Raw genomic sequence first — 17,334 nt, 5'->3', positions numbered from 1 at the left:
AGTGGAGATTCCCATTGGCTCTAAGGTGAAATTGTCACCGGATCAAGCATTCTTCCCTCCTTGTGTGTGTGTGTGTGTGTGTGTGTGTGTGTGTGTGTGTGTGTGTGTGTGTGTGTGTGTGTGTGTGTGTGTGTGTGTGTGTGTGTGTGTGTGTGTGTGTGTGTGTGTGTTAGTATGTGTGTGTTAGTATGTGTGTGTATGTGTGTGTGTGTGTGTGTGTGTGTGAGTGTGAGAGAGTGTGTGTGCGTGTGTCAAGCGCACCGTAAGTGCAAAACATCTATCTGATCGCAATCATTTCCCATTCCTCTCTGCTTCCACGCATCCCCCATTCTTACTAAGCATCCACCTGCGTAGCCCCCCATCCCGCCTCCACCACAGACCCCCACCGGCTCTGCCAACCTCATTCTTCTCCTAACTCCACGTTACCTTTAACCCACCCCCCTTCCTCCACTCACTGACCCTCCCTCCCTTATTTTCCATTCATATTCTGCGGCTCTGAACCTCATTCATAAGCAGCACCACTCCTTACAGCGGCAAAGAGTGAGGGAGGGAGGGAGGGAGGGGAGAGGAGAGACGAGAGGAGTGGAGGAGGGCGTGATGGAGGGAGCAGAGGGGGGGGAGGGGGGGATGGAGGGAGGGGGGGAGGGGGGGAGGGTTGCCCCCACTGACTGCTGCATGCGGAGGGCTCCCTGAAAGCAGCCAATCTGAATTCTGATGTGATGAGCAGGAGTGAAATGATGGGGTGTGCATCCATACGCCTCCGCCTCCTCCTCCTCCTCCTCCTCCCCCGCACTTTTTTTCCTTCATTTCTTTTCCCCTCTCATTGATTCACCAGTATCTCCATTCATCCCACTCCCTCGATCCATTCACAAAACGCGCGTGTCACCCGTCTCTTCCTCTGGCGCAGATGTTTCGTGGCGCGCACATTTTTTTCTCTCGACGTCACGACGGTCGCCCGACGTGTTTGACGCGTGTGCGTGGGTGGACGTGTGCGTGGGTGGATATGTGTGTGCGCGTCGTGAGCGGGAGTGGACTGTCTGCCAGTGATTTAGAGCAGAGGACACTGCAGTTAACAAGAACAAATAAAAAAGCACTGCGTGTTTCCCCCCCCCCCATCCACCTCCCCTTTCTCCCTCCTCTGTTGTTCTATTGCACCTGCGGCACCCAACGGGAATACCAATCCACCGTCAATCGCCCTGATCATCACTGCCGATAATTAACGTTTCGTCAATCCAATTAGGATTTCCGGGAGTTGGGGGGGGGGGGGGGGGGGGGTGCGGCACGCCTTCGGCATGATTAAGAAACGAGGAGCCAATGGGGAGACGGTGAGAAAGTCCCCTCAAGAGAGAAGGGAACAAAGAAGTAGGCCGGTGTTAAATACATCAAGCTGATGTGAGGGAGGAGGCGTCGAGGCTAAGTGGCCACGGCGGGAGAACGAGGGTAGGGTCACGCCCAGGCTCGATGAGGACCTGATAGGGGTCGTATCTGATCCGCCGCAGCCGCCGCCGCCGCCGCTCGCTACAGGAACACAGGGCGGAGAACAATAGGAGGCGGGGCAGCGGGCGTGAAATGACCACGGAGAGCGGGGGGGGGTTGTGTGTGTGTGTGTGTGTGTGTGTGTGTGTGTGTGTGTGTGTGTGTGTGTGTGTGTGTGTGTGTGTGTGTGTGTGTGTGTGTGTGTGTGTGTCAGGAGAGGGAGAAAGAGAGGGAGAGAGACTAGTGTCGGGGACATGAGGTTGATAGAAGGAGAAAAGCATAACGCCAGTGACAGAGAGATGTGAGGGGAGAGTGAGAGAGAAATGTGAGGAGAGACGGAGAGAGGTAGAGGGAGGGGGAGATGAAGAGAGATCTAGAAAGCGTTGCAGAGAGCGAGACAGAAAAAGAGAGACAGGCAGACGACTTGACGGTGTGAAATGCGTGTGGACAACCTGTGTTGGATGGCGGATAGGAAAACAGAGGGCCAGTGACACGTGAGACAGCATGTTTCTGGACGATATTGAAACGTATGAGAGATGATCTGCCCGGGGGGAGAGACCAGCAGGCAGAGGGGATCTGCGAGGGGGGGGGGGGAGGAGGAGGCTGTCCTGGGCCCGGTGGATCTGATATCAACTGGGTCCTCTAACAGCTGCTGAGGACTGACTGCTGACTTCATAAGTTCTCTGCTTATATCCTCACGGCACCATGCTGCCAGACACTTTCCATCCCATCAGCGGTTTGTGTTTGTGCGTGTGTGTTTGTGTGTGTGCGTGCGTGCGTGCGTGTCTGTGCACACACATCTGACGCTGTGGAAATAAATGGGGTGTGCAAGACCTTCACCTCAGATCTTCTTGGTAACACTGACACAAAAAGAAATTGGGCGTCCTCCTCCATGTTAGCGTGTGACTCTCTCTCGGCCCAGCCATGCCTCCCCTCGCCCTCCAGGGTGAGACAGACCTGCATCGCAGATCCCCCGGTCAGACATGACGACGTTCGCCAAGGGGCCGCCAAGACAAAAGGCTGCTGGATATCACCACCAGCGGGCCGAACGGCCCCTGTTGTGTAAAGTGGTGCCCCAGTTAACACACTGTTGTGTAAAGTGGTGCCCCCCCCCCCCCCCCACTCGGCTATATAAAGACAGGTCTGTGGACACATAGATGGAGCCATTTGATACTCAATACTGACGGAGTCTGACCGCGAGGGAAAAGTGTTTGGGCGAGGCCAGCCCTCGAGGCAGACGACGGGAGGGCGGTAAAAGGTGATAAAGGGATGAGTGGTGTGAAGGGGGCGTGGCCTGGCCTCGGCTGCCAACAAGGGGGTGGGACGCCTCGATCGGGGGAACACACCCAGTTGTAGGAGGGGAACCTCATGAGGAAGCAGGATATATATACACCGTTTATTTGGTGCTTTGTGCTCTCCCACATACAGTGAGGTCAGCAAGGGCGCATAGTATTTTCTGGAGGGGACATCCATTATATCTACATTACCACAACATATTTACCTATTTTATAGAACCATTGGTTCTCTGAAAATAGACAGAGGTATAACTTGCCGTTCATTTGTGCAACGATTCAGTCAACAATAAATAGTGGAAACGAAAAAAAACTTGAAAAAGTGTATGTGTGAATCGTTTCAAAAGTTTAGTTGGCTACTATTAAGGCCCCGTTTACACGAGGACGCTTGCGGGTGAAAACGACAAAATATTTTATCGGAAGTGCCTTTCGTTTAGACGGTGACGGCGTTTTTGGGGCATGAAAACGCATAAATCTGAAACCACCCTCCAGAGTGGAAAAGTTGAAAACGCTCCGCCGTAGCGTTTCCGTCTAAACTGCCAAGACGCAAAACACTGCTCAGATCTGCTCACGTCGCGTACGCGTTTACGTCACATACATGTGCCAGTACAAGGAAATAAACAAACATGTCAGATTATTTCCATGCGTCGGACCTTCAAGCTGCTCTGGCAGCTCTAACAAGCATACAGGAGTATTTCCACGAAATGTACAGGATATTTACAGATAGTATTACTGAACATAGAAGGATCTTTTTGGTTTTTGCGGCACGGATAAGAGAAGGAAGATTCTACGCATGCGCTCAGACATGGCGGTGTTGTGTGATAGTCTATCACAGCACCACCTAGCAGCCTGGCATGCATACCCAATCGAATTCCACACACTTTTGCGTCACCGTATGCACGCAGATTTCCTCCCGAAAACGCTCGTCTAAACGCGGAATAAAAAGTGAAGACGCAACGCCACTTTTGCGTCTTCTGTTCAGACCGGAAGACATTTCCAATTACATCATTCATTCAGAAATAATGTTGTGGCAGTGGTTGGGGATGATGGCTGGTTTAAGCAGCCTCACCTGGCCGAATCTGATTGGACTCTGGGATGAGGCTGCACACCTGTTGTGCATTGAGCAATCAGTTTGTAGAGGCTAACCAGCCATCTCCCCAAGCATTCTGGAGATCTCCTGCATGGCAGCGGAGCACTCCTGCCATGTTCATTAACTACAACTTCAACATAAACCGGATGTAACTTTACAACCCTGTGTCCTTTATGTTTAGAGCCCAGAAAAGTCCCCTGGGTGGAATGCAGCAGCCACTTAGGATGGACCTTTGCTTCACTTCTATCAGACTCCGCCTGGTGAGTCGGCTTAAGCCAGCCATCATCCGCATACACTGTATATTAGGGGGGGGGACAACTTGATGATTCTCAGAAGTTGGAGGGCAGAAGTAAAGAGAATTATTGAATCAAGCCTGATCACATCCTTGAAACAAGTTGTAGAGTTCAGATTGTGGTATAATGGCGCCAGAACAGGTACAATGGAAGTTTATCAACAGGATCTGCCAGGAAAATCACGGAAGGTCAGGAGGGGGTCAACCTGGCAGACAGCAGGGTCATTTTGCCACATAGCACACAGAATACCTGACCCGTTAAGGTATAGGTTTTTTAGACATGAGTCGTGACACTCATTGAAAGCAGCAAGATGCTCATCCCAAAAAGTCGCAAGGAAATGTTTTTCAAGGTGGCTCACAACAGCCGGATGGCTGGTAATTGAGAAACAGATAAAACACCTAACCCGGCTTATGGTCTATCTAGTGGCGGGGCGTTCACACGGATTTACGCCGGTGGTGTGTGTCCAGCCGTGAATGTCAGATGGTTAATCATCCGGCCGCCCCCAAAAGCGCTGTTGTGCCCACTACCTCTAATTCTAGAGAATTGGCATGGATGTCATCGGTCCATTAGACCGTAGCACACATAGTCATTGTGGATTATGCAACCCAATATCCAGTGGCATTACCACTATCCTCTCACTGGGGGTGCATACCACAAGCAGTGTTTCAATTAATCTTCATAGTTGGAATACCAACAGATTCTAACTGATCAAGGCACGTATTGATTTGACATGCCGAACAAGTTGGTGCACAAAGCTCTTCAGAATTGGCTCGCCCCTCTGGTATTCGCAGAACAGGGGCACAGGCGGCACAGACCTCCTGATTTTGAAGGAGTTACACCTGCTTGCTGGTGACGTCGGTGCTCCAGGGGTGTAAAACTGAGTCCAACTCAATCTTCTCTACCCTACCAGAGCGCACATCGCTTATTAACCGCCACATAACATCCCAAGAAGTGAGAGTAAAGCAGGATTAAAGCAGGACACAAATGCAGGGCTGTTCAGGAAATGGGGGAAACAGTCACACTATGGCTAGTCTAGTCCCATTGGACTTGTTTGCAATTCCAACGGATCTATTTGGTTCTGTGTGGACTACAACAATGTTAATGATGTGTCAAAGTTCAATGCGTATCCAATGAGTCAACATTATTTCATTATTTTTTGCCAGTGGATATAACCAAAGGCTACTTTCAAATTCCAATCATCTCCAGAGCACAAGGAAAAAAGCGCCTTCTCCTCTGCATTCCGGTTGTTCTAATTCAATGCACTTCCTTTGGGTTGGCTTAGGGTCCCAGCCACCTTCCAGCGTGTCATGGACAGGGTGCTGAGTTCGCTGCTGCCTACCTTGATGATGTCATTATTCATAGGGACACCTGGCAACGGCGCATGCAGCGGATGAGGGAAGTGCTAGAGGCAGTGGTGTACCTTTTGCCTAGAACTCTTGGAACGAGAGAGGAGGTACAGCACGGTGGAGAAGGAGGGTCTGGCCATCAGGTGGACTGTCGCCGCCCTACGTTTGCCTTGGGCGCTCATTCAACCTCTATTCAGACCACGCCCCTGCTTCACGGGCTCCCACCCACGAAGGACACCAATGCACCGATCACCCGTTGGTCTCGCGCTTTACAGCCATTTAAGTTCAAGGTGATCCACAGGCGTCCAGATGGCGGTGGCTGACTTCCTCCTTCGCCATTCAGAGCAAGGTGAAGGGGGGGGAACAGGGAGGGGGTTGGGTGTCGGCCCTGGCCTGAGGCGGGCGGTGGGGACATGTGGCGTGAAGGGGGTGTCACTTGGGCCCAATCCCATTTCTACCCCTTACCCCTTCCCCTTACCCCCCCCACCCCCCTTGTTTTGAAGGGGTATGGGTAAGGGGAAATGGGATTGGGCCTTAGGCCCATTTCTACCCCTTACCCCTACCCCTTACCCGGAGGTGAGGATAATGAGAAAGCAAGAAATATAGACAGGTTTTTTTGCCCTCTCTAGAACAGTGAGGTTGGGTCCGTGTCTTGTCATTCGATGAGCATTGTGTTTGGTGGTACTCTGTGTTTGGCGTGTTTGTGTGTGCATGCGTCTGTGTTCATGGGATTCAAGGGGGTAGGGTATATGGGTGAGAGCAAAGGCCGATTACATCCTGGCAACAATAGGAAACGGTAATTTAATGTGCGTCTGATGTCCTAATCGTGCTGGCAAATAGACGCGCAACAGCTGAGGCCAATAAATACTGATTAGGACTCTCCGCGGGGCCACGATGATGTCACTAGGTGGACTATAAAAAGGGACGCACGCATTTCGGGCATCCAGTGGGTCGGACTCAAAGCATCCTGTATCGCTATACGTCACATGGTACATATGGAGGACGTCTGCGCGTGTGTACGCAGAGGTACGCAAACCTGATTCCAGGACCTCTCTTGCACAAACGGATGCAGTCCGTGCGATTGTCTGCCAAACTGTGTCAACAACGCAAGCAAATGTAGAAACACGTCCAATGGACAGCTGTTCACATTCATGGTAGGACTAAAAGGTAAAACTCCTGCAATCAGTATTGACTCATTATGTGTCACATCCAGTGTCTCCCCCCAAAGCCCCCCCCAAAGCCCCCCCCTTGACTCAGGAGACATGATATCATAGCAACCAGGTGTAGTGATGCAGAAGTGCAGAGGGAACATTATGTGAAAGAGGCTTGCAACCCAGAGGCTATCCCCCTCCTACCCCCCCCCCCCCCCTTCACCATCATCAGCCCCCCTCCCTCCACTGCCGCGCTGGCAAGTGAGTGATTACATCATCGCCCAGGCCCCCCCAGGGGTGTGAGGGCCGAGCAGCTCTGACCCTGGGAGATCTTAACTCATTAGATCACTGTACTGGGCGCCCAGAGAGTCGTAAAAAAGCAGTTGCAGGCAGGAACAGGAGGCGCTTTACTTTTGATGATCGTTAATGCCTCTGTAATGTTGTGGTATATGTCATCCACAGAGGTACTGTGAAAGGCTATACACAGACACACACACACACTGTGTAAAGGTGTACCATTCAAGTGTATGTGTTTTATCTGTGGCTGGGACTTAAGCCAACTTCGAATTTTGGGCTATGTTGACATCCATGTATTGTGATATCTAAATTAACAATGCAAGTACTGCCCCGTGTAATGTGTTCAACTCTGATTGCGCCAATAGTTTCTTTATTAATTAGCTGTAGATGGTTATGTGGTCACAATCTAAAGAACAACGGAGCGAATGAACGAAGACTGAACGAAAGAGGCCAGCCGAGCACAGGTGAGGGAGAGTGTATGGCGAAGGGGGGGGGGGGGGGGGGGAGTAGGGCAGGAGGGATTCCTGACACCCAGACGAGAGAGAGAGAGAGAGAGAGAGAGAGGCTTGTGGGTGCAACAATGAGAGAAAACGGGGCAAAGGGAGAGCGGCGGGGAGAGAAAGAGAGAGGAATGGAGGCGGTAGGCACAAGTGGGTGAGCAGCGCAGTATAGAATCAAAACAGGATGCAGCACAAAGAACATCGCTAAATACACGGTGGTGATGATGGGAGCAGAGAGCGCTGCTGCAGGAGTTGGTCACAGCTCTGATCCACAACAGCCACGTTCATGCTCTTAGAAGGAAAAACATTGGACAGGGACGGATTCAGCGGGAAGAAAATGTGAAAGGAGTGGAGAAGAGCGAAACAGACAGGGAGAAGAGCAAATGGGAAAAGAGACGGTTGAACCCATCGGACGCCTGCAGTACACCCCCACCCCCCCCCCCCCCACCATCTTTGTGTAGATTAGTCTAATGGAAGTGACCTCCATCTACTGGAGCAAAGATTCCCCTTCCCAGAGTCTCATGCCGTCCCCGCCCCTTTCTTTCATTGCCCTACAGTTAAATGGCGTTCCGCCGCGGTGCTGCTAATTCCTGCCCTGTCAGTTGAGATGAGGCCCATCGTCCGTGTGATTCATGGGACCTGGCCAGGGATGATTGCAACATGAGAATTGATAAGGGTTGCGACAAAGGGAATCTATTCATAGCATTTCATTACTAAAGCGAAATCGCATACATGTACCGTGTACAGTGGGCCTGGTAGCCTTGGCCTCAGCAGGGGTGTCTGTTTCTGTCTGTCCCTGCGTTACGCGATAAGATGAGATGCACATCAATAGAAATGAGGGTGTCACAGCAGGAAGTATAAACAACCCTCTTTGTAACTTATTTATATATTTTGGTTTTGCTTCTGTTGTTGTTCTCATCCATCTAAAGTGGCTTGGGTTTTTTTTAACTGTAGTCAGACGGCAATGATAATAAATATGAGATGAAAAAAAAACGATATCCCAACGCTCTAACAAACATTATTAAAGAGAACTCCTCGATAAACACAGTGAGAGCAGCAGCAGAAAGGGAGCTGCGTATCCGTCTCGGAGAGGGGACCAGCAGCGGCAGCGGCAGGGCATGCATGCCCCTGTGCGACGGATCATGTGCGTTTGGACGGCTCCCTGGAGAACAACGTGGTCCTGAGATGAGAGCACGCGGCCATTGTCGCTGCTCACCTTGGGCTCGGACATCAGTATGCACACCGCGGTCTGCCCTGGCCCTGGCTCTGCTGCAGTGTGATGCAGGAGGACACGAGCACACCAATGGTTTTATGTTTTTTTTTAATAAACATTGGCCCTTGATGCTACTCACAGCGGCAGGGGTGTCACCGTGCCGCACTGTGCTACGGATAGGTGTGTGTGTGTGTGTGTGTGTGTGTGTGTGTGTGTGTGTGTGTGTGTGTGTGTGTGTGTGTGTGTGTGTGTGTGTGTGTGTGTGTGTGTGTGTGTGTGTGTGTTTCTGGATAAATTAAGAATGGTAATGTGATGATCTCTAGTCTACACAAATCGAGTGTATCAAAATGGTAACAGGTGCCTTATACCGGAGCTAGAAAATATATGCTTTACCCTGAACAGGATAGGAACAACCGAGTTATTTTTCAACCATGTTCACAATGAAGATAATAAAGACATCCTTCTCTAATGAAGTTGCGTATCGGTAAAGCTCTCGTCTCGCAGGGCAAAAACGTGCAAGAAACTGGAAACAAAGAACCAAAACAAGAGCTCTGCACTCTAAAGAATACCAATAATACCTTCTCGAAAACTCTCCAACACACACGAAAGCTTGCCACTACTTGACACAAAATGAACAAGGCCCCTTCCTCAAACACACGGGGCCAATAGATGAACAAAGTGCATTCACAGTAATGATGGACCACTAGAGACCCCTAGCGTCGTTGAGGGGTAAAGCAGCAGACCATCCATCACTAACATCTGCCGAATAACTGGTTACTGGATATACAGTATCATATTGTTAGAATAAAGAATGCTCCATTTTTAAAACAAATTTAAATAAATCCTAAGACGCATCACAATGTAATTATCAAGCATGCATGAAACACGCAAGGGAAAACTGGTTTTGCTGCTGCTACATCTTGTGTGAGTAAAAAAAACAAACTGCTAATAGCACAGCTGATTTGTCAGTTGCAACGATATTGATGCATCAACATTAATTACGATGGTGTAGCAACCACAGCAACATGGTGATCAGGTGAACCCGCGTTCCTCCACTGAGCACCATCATCGCAGCGGCCTTCCATGTTTGCATTCACAGAGCTACTCTCGCCTGTTTAGAGTCTTGACCTATGGCGATCTAGAGCAGTGGTCCCAACTTATTTTGTCTTATGAACCCCTTGAGCTGTTTTGTCATTCAAGTATTACCCCCTGATCCATGCATATTGATGACTCCCCAAAATGTCCTCATAATAAACTTTAGTAACTAACACTACTGATTGCACTTATTTACACTTATTGTGCATGAAAGAATTATATTCAGACTCACCCAGTTGCAGTGTCAACTCCTTTGATCAGTAACTTGAGTTAATGAAAGACTTGAGCCTGTTTGTCTTTCATAAGCTGGGGGCAGTGTGTCTACAGCTAGAACCAGGCTGTCCTCCTCCACATTCAACCTGTTCCTCTGCTTTGGTTTCATGCGAGTCAAGGCTGAGAGGATCACTTCACATATATAAGTAGATCTGAAGGCAAAAGTTCATGCACAGCAAGTTTCTCAGCTCAGGATATTCCACTTCAAAAAACACCCAAATGTGTGATGTTCTCAATCATCAACAAGCCAATCATAACTAGCAATGTGGCAAGTGAATACAATACAATGAATATAATGCAGTTGTATCAGAAATGTTTAGTTTGGGATTCTGCACAAGTAAACACCTCTTAATTCCTGCAACAAGTTCCCTTTCAGAAAGTGTGTTTAGTTCCAGGGGAATATTGTCACGTCTCCATTCCTCACTGAAACCTACAAATGTTGACAGGCTTGTTTTCTTTAATCTGGTTTACTTTTGAATGTAAACCAAATGTTTACTTTAAGATACTGGTTGTGTGAATAAGAAAAGACAAGAGACTGAGGTTGATTGTTATTACTCCTGTTTTGTTGTCCAAAGCTGATGTGCTTCCTGTATCAGGCACCATCATATTTTTGTTGTTTCCATCTGTATCAGGTAAATTACTGCAATAAGTGTTTTTATTAAAAAACAATTGTGAGATCATGATTTAAATTATAAGCAACAAAATCAGAAAAGATCAGAGTCCATGTGATTTGTGCTGTTCACAATCCGAGTCAGATATGAGCAAAATATTATCCTCATATTTCTGATCTTTATGTTATAGCGACATCTGGCGGAAATGTTCTACAATTTGATTAAAAGAAACGAGAGCAATCGTTTAATGAAGAAATCCAAGCTAACAAATACCAGGTTCAATGAGCTACACTAGACAAAAGTACACCATTTGCCAGACCTCCATCTTATACGTAACTTACGGACCATGTGCCAAGTGACAATATCAATGTTTGTATCAGAATGTCCATTTGAAACGTCCTTATATCATTGTGTCTCCTAATCGGGTTGTCAATTATATTAGAGTAATCTGAAGAAAAATCATAATAATCAAAATACTGGGCCAAAAGTAATCTACCCAACGTTGCAATATTCATTATTAGGCTATCAGTGTCATTACATTATAATCGCAAAACGTAACTAAAAGGTGTACGAACCCAGCACCAGGATGGAGTCATCCTTGTTGATCAGGTTCTCCAGAAGATGCTTGAACTTGGAGAAGTCCCCGAACCAGTCGAAGCTCTGCTCGACCCGGTACCTCTCGTCCCAGTAGTCCACGTCTTTGTACCGCCGGTTTTCATCCGGCAAATGATCCATGCTGTCTGTACTTTGACCAAAACAAATAAGTTAGGTGTATGGGAGGAAACATTATTCAGTACCTTCATCGCCCATGTTTCATTTGCATTCACATGTTGCTGACAGTGTCAGTAAAGTGTGAGCCTGACACTTTACTAAACACTTATAAAGCACATATACAACTTTGATGCGTTCGTTTGAAAACGTCCACTTTGGGACAGTTTGTGTCATACGTCTAGTCACGATGTTATTACCATACACACACATGTGGTTTAACAATGTAATAATCAACACATTAGTACTTGGAGGTCCGTTGATACTATGACAGCCCTCGGGTCTCCCTGAGGGAGACCCTGACTGAGTGTCACGGTATGCGGGAGAATCCACTGGACACTCACGGCTAACATTTGTTAGCCACAAGTGCTGTTAATGTAACGCGATCACACACAAATGCTACGACCTATGATCCCCTCTCACTCCATAGAGACATGGATGGACATCATAGAACCTCTAGCATGGCTTAAAAAAGACACTTACGAAGTTTCCACTCCCTGCGGTCCAATCCCGGTGGAGCGGAGTGAGTCCACGTGTTGTGTTCGCTCCCAGCAGGTCACAAGGCATTGTGGGTAGAACGCCCCCTTACTGCGGTGGTGACTGGGTCGCTGTATTTCTGAGGAGCGTCTGCAAAAAACGAGCGTGTTTGTTTGTAAATCAATGTGATGTTTAATGTCTTCTGTTGATGCATCTGGGATCGTTTCTTAACACCACTGAAGAAGAGGCGGGGCGTGAAGTATTGTGTGCACGTAAATTATTGACTCAATGTTTTGGTGATATGGGATTTGGATTAGACATTGTTCTCATGCAAAGTATGTTCAGACCAACAAACGACCCACGCGGAGGGTTATTCTGAGTATTTCGAGGTAAACATTGCTTTCTTTATTTCCTAAGTTATGTACTTAGAAAAGATAATTGTCAAATGCAAACAATAGCATGAATGCCTAATGATTTATCTGCCTTGTTGGTTTTGTTTCTTCTAGATGAAGAGACTAGTTGACCTACGTTTTATTCTTAAGGAGCTAACCAGGAGCCACCCGAGAATAATAACCAGAGACAGCCATACACACAAGGCATGTCATCCTAAAAACTTTACTGACTATGACACTATTAAACATGAATTCAAATTCCCCCAAATCTCTGGGCATTTTAATTTTGCAGAAGATGTTTTAGACAAGTGGGCAGAAAAAGAAAAGGTAACTTTTTATTTTTACTCTAAATATTGACATGTTATTATGAAACTGTAACGTGTGTGTGTGTGTGTGTGTGTGTGTGTGTGTGTGTGTGTGTGTGTGTGTGTGTGTGTGTGTGTGTGTGTGTGTGTGTGTGTGTGTGTGTGTGTGTGTGTGTGTGTGTGTGTGTGTGTGTGTGTGTGTGGCTATGATAGTGAAAAGCATTGTAAAAGTATTTGGTTTAAATGAAGGAACAGACTCATAACAAATTCATATCTATGTTATTACTGTTACAAATATATCTTACAGAACTTTTTCTGCCACTACTGATTGCCTATTTTGCACAACCACTTAACTTTTACAGAAACTAATGCTGCTACTTCCTACATATACAGTACATAGTAGACTCTTATATTTTACTGTCTATCTTTTCAATATGAATAAATGTCCCTATCTGTTGTGCACTTCAATGTTTACTTTTAGTGTTAGTAAATGTCTTGTCTTATCTGTTGTGACTGTGCACTTTAACTGTTCACTGTGAGAGAGTGAGAAACGTCTTCTCGATTCCTTTGTATGTCTGGGACATGTGAAGTAATCAACCGTAACGCTGACTTTGACTTTGCCCTTACTTCTTGAGGCGGGCGGCAGAGCATCTAACCCCGCGCTCTGGTGGGTAGATGGCCAGAGAAGGGAGGTTCAGTGGAGCTTTGAGGAGCTGGGCTTCCACTCTAGGAAACTGGCCAATGTCTTCACTGAGCTCTGTCAGCTCAGGCAACAGGACCGCGTCTTCCTGATGCTGCCCAGGATTCCAGAGTGGTGGCTGGTTAATATCGCATGCCTCAGAACAGGTATCTATTTACAAAACTATGGATTAAGGCCACTTCCATGACTCAACTTTCCATTCACTATCTAGTCACAGTGGATAAAAGTATGTTTGCAGACTAGTTTTATTACAATGGGGTAGTATTATATCCTGACAAATAATTCAAAATGAGAAGAAATTGTAGTTTGTACAAAGTTTTAGAATAACCAAGAGAGCCTTCTCAAGAGGTCAAACGTTTCTGAAGTATGTCAGCAAATGGCTCATAACGGGTTTCCATGTCCCCCAGGCACTGTGCTTCTGCCAGGGACCTGTCAGCTGACTGCCAGAGACATACTTCACCGGCTGCGCACCTCCGGGGCCAAATGTGTGGTCACAGACGAGTTCCTGGCCCCGCTGGTGGACGAGGTGGCCCCCCAGTGCCCTGCCCTGAACTGTAAAATAATAGTGTCTCACTCCAACAGCAGGCAGGACGGCTGGAGAAACCTCCAGGATCTGATGAGGTAAGCTGCGAAACAAACATGGTATTATTTACTCATTTGGTTCAAAGTGGCCCACATCCAGAGCCTCTTTGTGAACTTGTGAATTCAGATGTATGTCATTACACAGAGGTAGGGGCTGAGGTATCTTGCAGGAGGATTCATACAGGTTGGCTGTGGCCACTGGGGATAAGACCCACTAACTTACCGCTTGGATTGCAACATGCTAACCACTTCACTGTCCAGAGAATAAATTACCCTTAATTATTAAAAACTACATTCAATGCTTGCTTTTGTTATTACCACTAGTTGTGTATATGTTGTGCTTTAATTTAGCAACGTGTCCAGCGACCATGTCTGTGTGAAGACCCCCAGAGATGACCCCATGAGCATCTTCTTCACCAGCGGCACAACAGGGTCTCCTAAAATGACCCAGCACAGCCAATGCAGCTTTGGGATCGGCCTGACTGTCAATGGAAAGTGAGTTGTAGAGGCTGTATCCCTCCATGATTGAATTATATTGAGTGACATTTAGAGTGTTTAGAAATGTAACTATTTGTAATTTTAACGTGGTCTTTAAGGAGGAGTAGTCATCGGGCTTGAGGATGCCTTATTATTGTATTGTATTATTATATGCCTTATATTCCTGTTCTTTGGGGATTGAACACAGTACCATTTGGTTGTGGAGTCCAACACCCTAGCCACTATACCATACTGAATTTAACAATCCAAGTGACTGGATTGTTTTCAACATGAACTTACCGTTCTGAGGTCTGATTTGTCAGTGATTGTTTCTTTTAATGCTCCTGGTCATCATCCCATCTGCGGCTCCTTTCCTGAAACGGAGGTACTGGCTTGACCTGACGGCCAGGGACGTGCTGTGGAACACGTCCGACACAGGGTGGGCCAAAACGGCCTGGAGCAGCGTGTACGGCGCCTGGATCCAGGGGTCCTGCGTCTTCGTCCACCGCATGCCCCGCTTTGACACCTCCACCGTGCTCGAGGTGAGCCAGCCGCTGCCCTGGTCGGCTGGTCAGATGGATGCCCAGCTGGGAGCAGGAGGAGGGCGGGGATTTGAAGATGGATTCAATTATTCTATCTGTGATCCGGTCTTTTTTTAAGTAAACAATTAAAATCCATATATTTCTCCTCCAATCCGCAACGCTAAACCAAATGTTTGTTTCCTGCCGGAAACAGTTAACGCTAAGCAGCTTTGCTTTCTGTTTTCTTTAGACATTGTCCAAGTTTCCCATCACCACGTTCTGCACTGCTCCGACGGCCTACCGCATGCTCATTCAAGAAGATATGTCAGAGTAGGTAGAATCTGTTCAGTTGCCTTCCTGTTATTTACATAATTACTGTGAGAGTAAATCAAAGGTGCCGTTGTTGGGTCACCGCCACGGTTAAAACACAAACTTTGGATTTCTCTCTCTCTCTCCTCAGGTACAGCTTTGGGTCGTTGCAGCACTGTGTGTGTGCCGGGGAACCCATTAACCCAGAGGTAATGCAGAAGTGGAAGGAGGCCACCGGACTGCATATCTATGAAGGATATGGACAGACGGAAACGGTGAGGAAATACCAAATTATTTTGTATGTTAAAAAAAACCCGAATTGCCTTCCCTGATACAAACGTAATCCTCTCATAGGTCCTGATTGCCGGTACCTTTAAGGGGATGGACATCAAGCCGGGGTCAATAGGAAAGGCATCCCCAGCATATGATGTGCAGGTAAGGGACAGCGACACCTTTGAAGACAGCAAGCATGACCTCAGGAACCAGAGATTAGAGACACATCAAAACACAAACCAACATCCATGCTTTTTTTTCTTCTGTCAGATTGTGGATGACGAAGGTACTCCCCTGTCCAAAGGAACAGAGGGCAACATTGGTATCAGAGTCAAACCAGACAAGCCCTTTAGTCTCTTTACTGAATACACAGTGAGTAGGATGGTTTGATTTGTCTTGCATCTGGACGGTTGCTGGTTCAATCCCCGGCTTCTGATGCTCTACGTATTGATGTCTTTGGGCAAGACACCTCTTAATATCTCCTATGCTTCTCCCGACAAACAGTTCACCCTGCACTGTTAACCAGTGTCTGTGTGGGTGTCTGTGTAAGTGTGTGTGTGTGTGTGTATCTGTCTGTGTGTCTGTGCGTGTGCGCAAAATGATTTGAGCATTGATAATGGCGAACTTTCTATGTTCGTTCAACTGTGTGTATGACCTCTCAACACTGACCGCCACAGGGGGATCCGGAGAAGACGGCAGAGTGTTACCGGGCAGACTTCTACCTGACCGGAGACAGGGGGTACATGGACGAGGACGGCTACCTGTGGTTTGTGGGACGCGCCGACGATGTCATCCTTTCGGCTGGGTACGAGTGACTCCCGTGGTTCAAAGTGGCCCCTTTTTCGATGTTGATGCAAAATATTGGAAGAATAAATGAACTAGTTCACTCTGGGGGTTCAGGTACCGGATTGGTCCGTTTGAAGTGGAGAACGCTCTGATTGAACATGAGGCCGTCGCAGAGTCGGCGGTGGTGAGCAGCCCAGACCCAATCAGAGGAGAGGTATGCACAACGGCCATGCAGTTATCACAATAATGTAGTTTCCCCTCCTGGAGTAATACTTTGAGAGTCTGGGCCGACCAGAGGCTATGTATACATTCCTCCCCCAGGTGGTGAAGGCGTTCATCGTCTTGACGGCCGAATACGAGTCTCACGATAAAAGCCGGCTGGTGGCAGACCTGCAGACGCATGTCAAACAGGTCACGGCACCGTACAAGTACCCACGCAAGGTATAGACTGTGACTATACACACATACTCTTAGATAGCATTATAGACATGCATGCCGTTAACAATATAGTAAAACAAGGTGATCTTGAAGTTGAATGTTGTCTCTGTTTTCAATCCAATGTCTCCAGATTGAGTTTGTGGAGCAGCTGCCAAAGACCATAAGTGGCAAGATTAGAAGAGTGGAGTTACGCAAGAGAGAATGGAGCACCAAACCGGAGGCTGAATGATACTACAATTTTATGCAGCATATATATATTCTCAAATACAATTTTTTTTTTTTTTGATAAAGCATATTTGAGACTCGAATTACAGATGTGCAAAAGCTGTTTCTCACACACAAAACTTGAGAACAAAATAATTAAAGAAATAACAAAAAAGTATTATCGTCTACATTTTTTTCAGTCTGACTTTTAGCAGCATGACATGAATAAAGCTTCAGACTTTATGTTTCTGAATAGGCAATAAGGATGAATTACATATACAGCCATCAGGCAGTAGAATATCCAACGGCTTCACAAACCTAGTTTCCTTAAAAGTAGCCACTCCTTATTTTACAGCAACTGTATCTAGTCCCATTCCTTACTGACCAGAATACTGGATACATATGCGCTGAAGCACTGTCGGGAAAGTTGACCATTAGGTGTATTGGTATATGTGTGCCCACTGA

The 17,334-nt window shown here is 47.3% G+C and overlaps 2 protein-coding genes across 4 annotated transcripts in view; one reads left to right on the top strand and one right to left on the bottom strand.

The window, feature by feature from the left end:
• The window catches only part of ece2a (endothelin converting enzyme 2a), a 58,636-nt gene extending 46,619 nt beyond the window's left edge, over positions 1-12,017 (bottom strand). Inside the window, exons 1-2 of one of the 2 annotated variants that reach the window (XM_060059387.1) lie at positions 11,889-12,017; positions 11,213-11,382 (exon numbers count right to left, since the gene is read on the bottom strand). In XM_060059387.1, coding sequence (XP_059915370.1) covers positions 11,213-11,372 — 160 coding nt within the window. In that variant the 5' untranslated portion in view covers positions 11,373-11,382; positions 11,889-12,017. The remainder of the gene's footprint in view (positions 1-11,212; positions 11,383-11,888) is intronic. The other variant, XM_060059388.1, reaches the window with a different exon arrangement.
• acsm3 (acyl-CoA synthetase medium chain family member 3) lies at positions 3,960-16,935 on the top strand. Of its 2 annotated transcripts, none has more exons than XM_060059383.1 (14): positions 3,960-4,118; positions 12,389-12,601; positions 13,215-13,425; positions 13,687-13,900; positions 14,213-14,356; positions 14,724-14,880; positions 15,110-15,189; positions 15,320-15,443; positions 15,523-15,603; positions 15,712-15,813; positions 16,119-16,246; positions 16,342-16,441; positions 16,549-16,668; positions 16,796-16,935. In XM_060059383.1, exons 1-14 carry the CDS (start codon positions 4,032-4,034, stop codon positions 16,892-16,894), a joined length of 1,860 nt encoding a protein of 619 aa, XP_059915366.1. In that variant the 5' UTR covers positions 3,960-4,031; the 3' UTR covers positions 16,895-16,935. The 2 variants fall into 2 exon arrangements, with proteins under 2 accessions (XP_059915366.1, XP_059915367.1); XM_060059384.1 differs by lacking the exon at positions 3,960-4,118 and adding an exon at positions 12,109-12,271.
• Positions 16,936-17,334: the final 399 nt, after the last annotated feature.

Source organism: Gadus macrocephalus, chromosome 8, assembly GCF_031168955.1.
Source record: "Gadus macrocephalus chromosome 8, ASM3116895v1".
NCBI classification, from domain to species: Eukaryota; Metazoa; Chordata; class Actinopteri; order Gadiformes; family Gadidae; genus Gadus; species Gadus macrocephalus.
The sequence above is the reverse complement of the archived record's forward strand: the minus strand, read 5'-3'. Positions and strand labels throughout refer to the sequence as shown.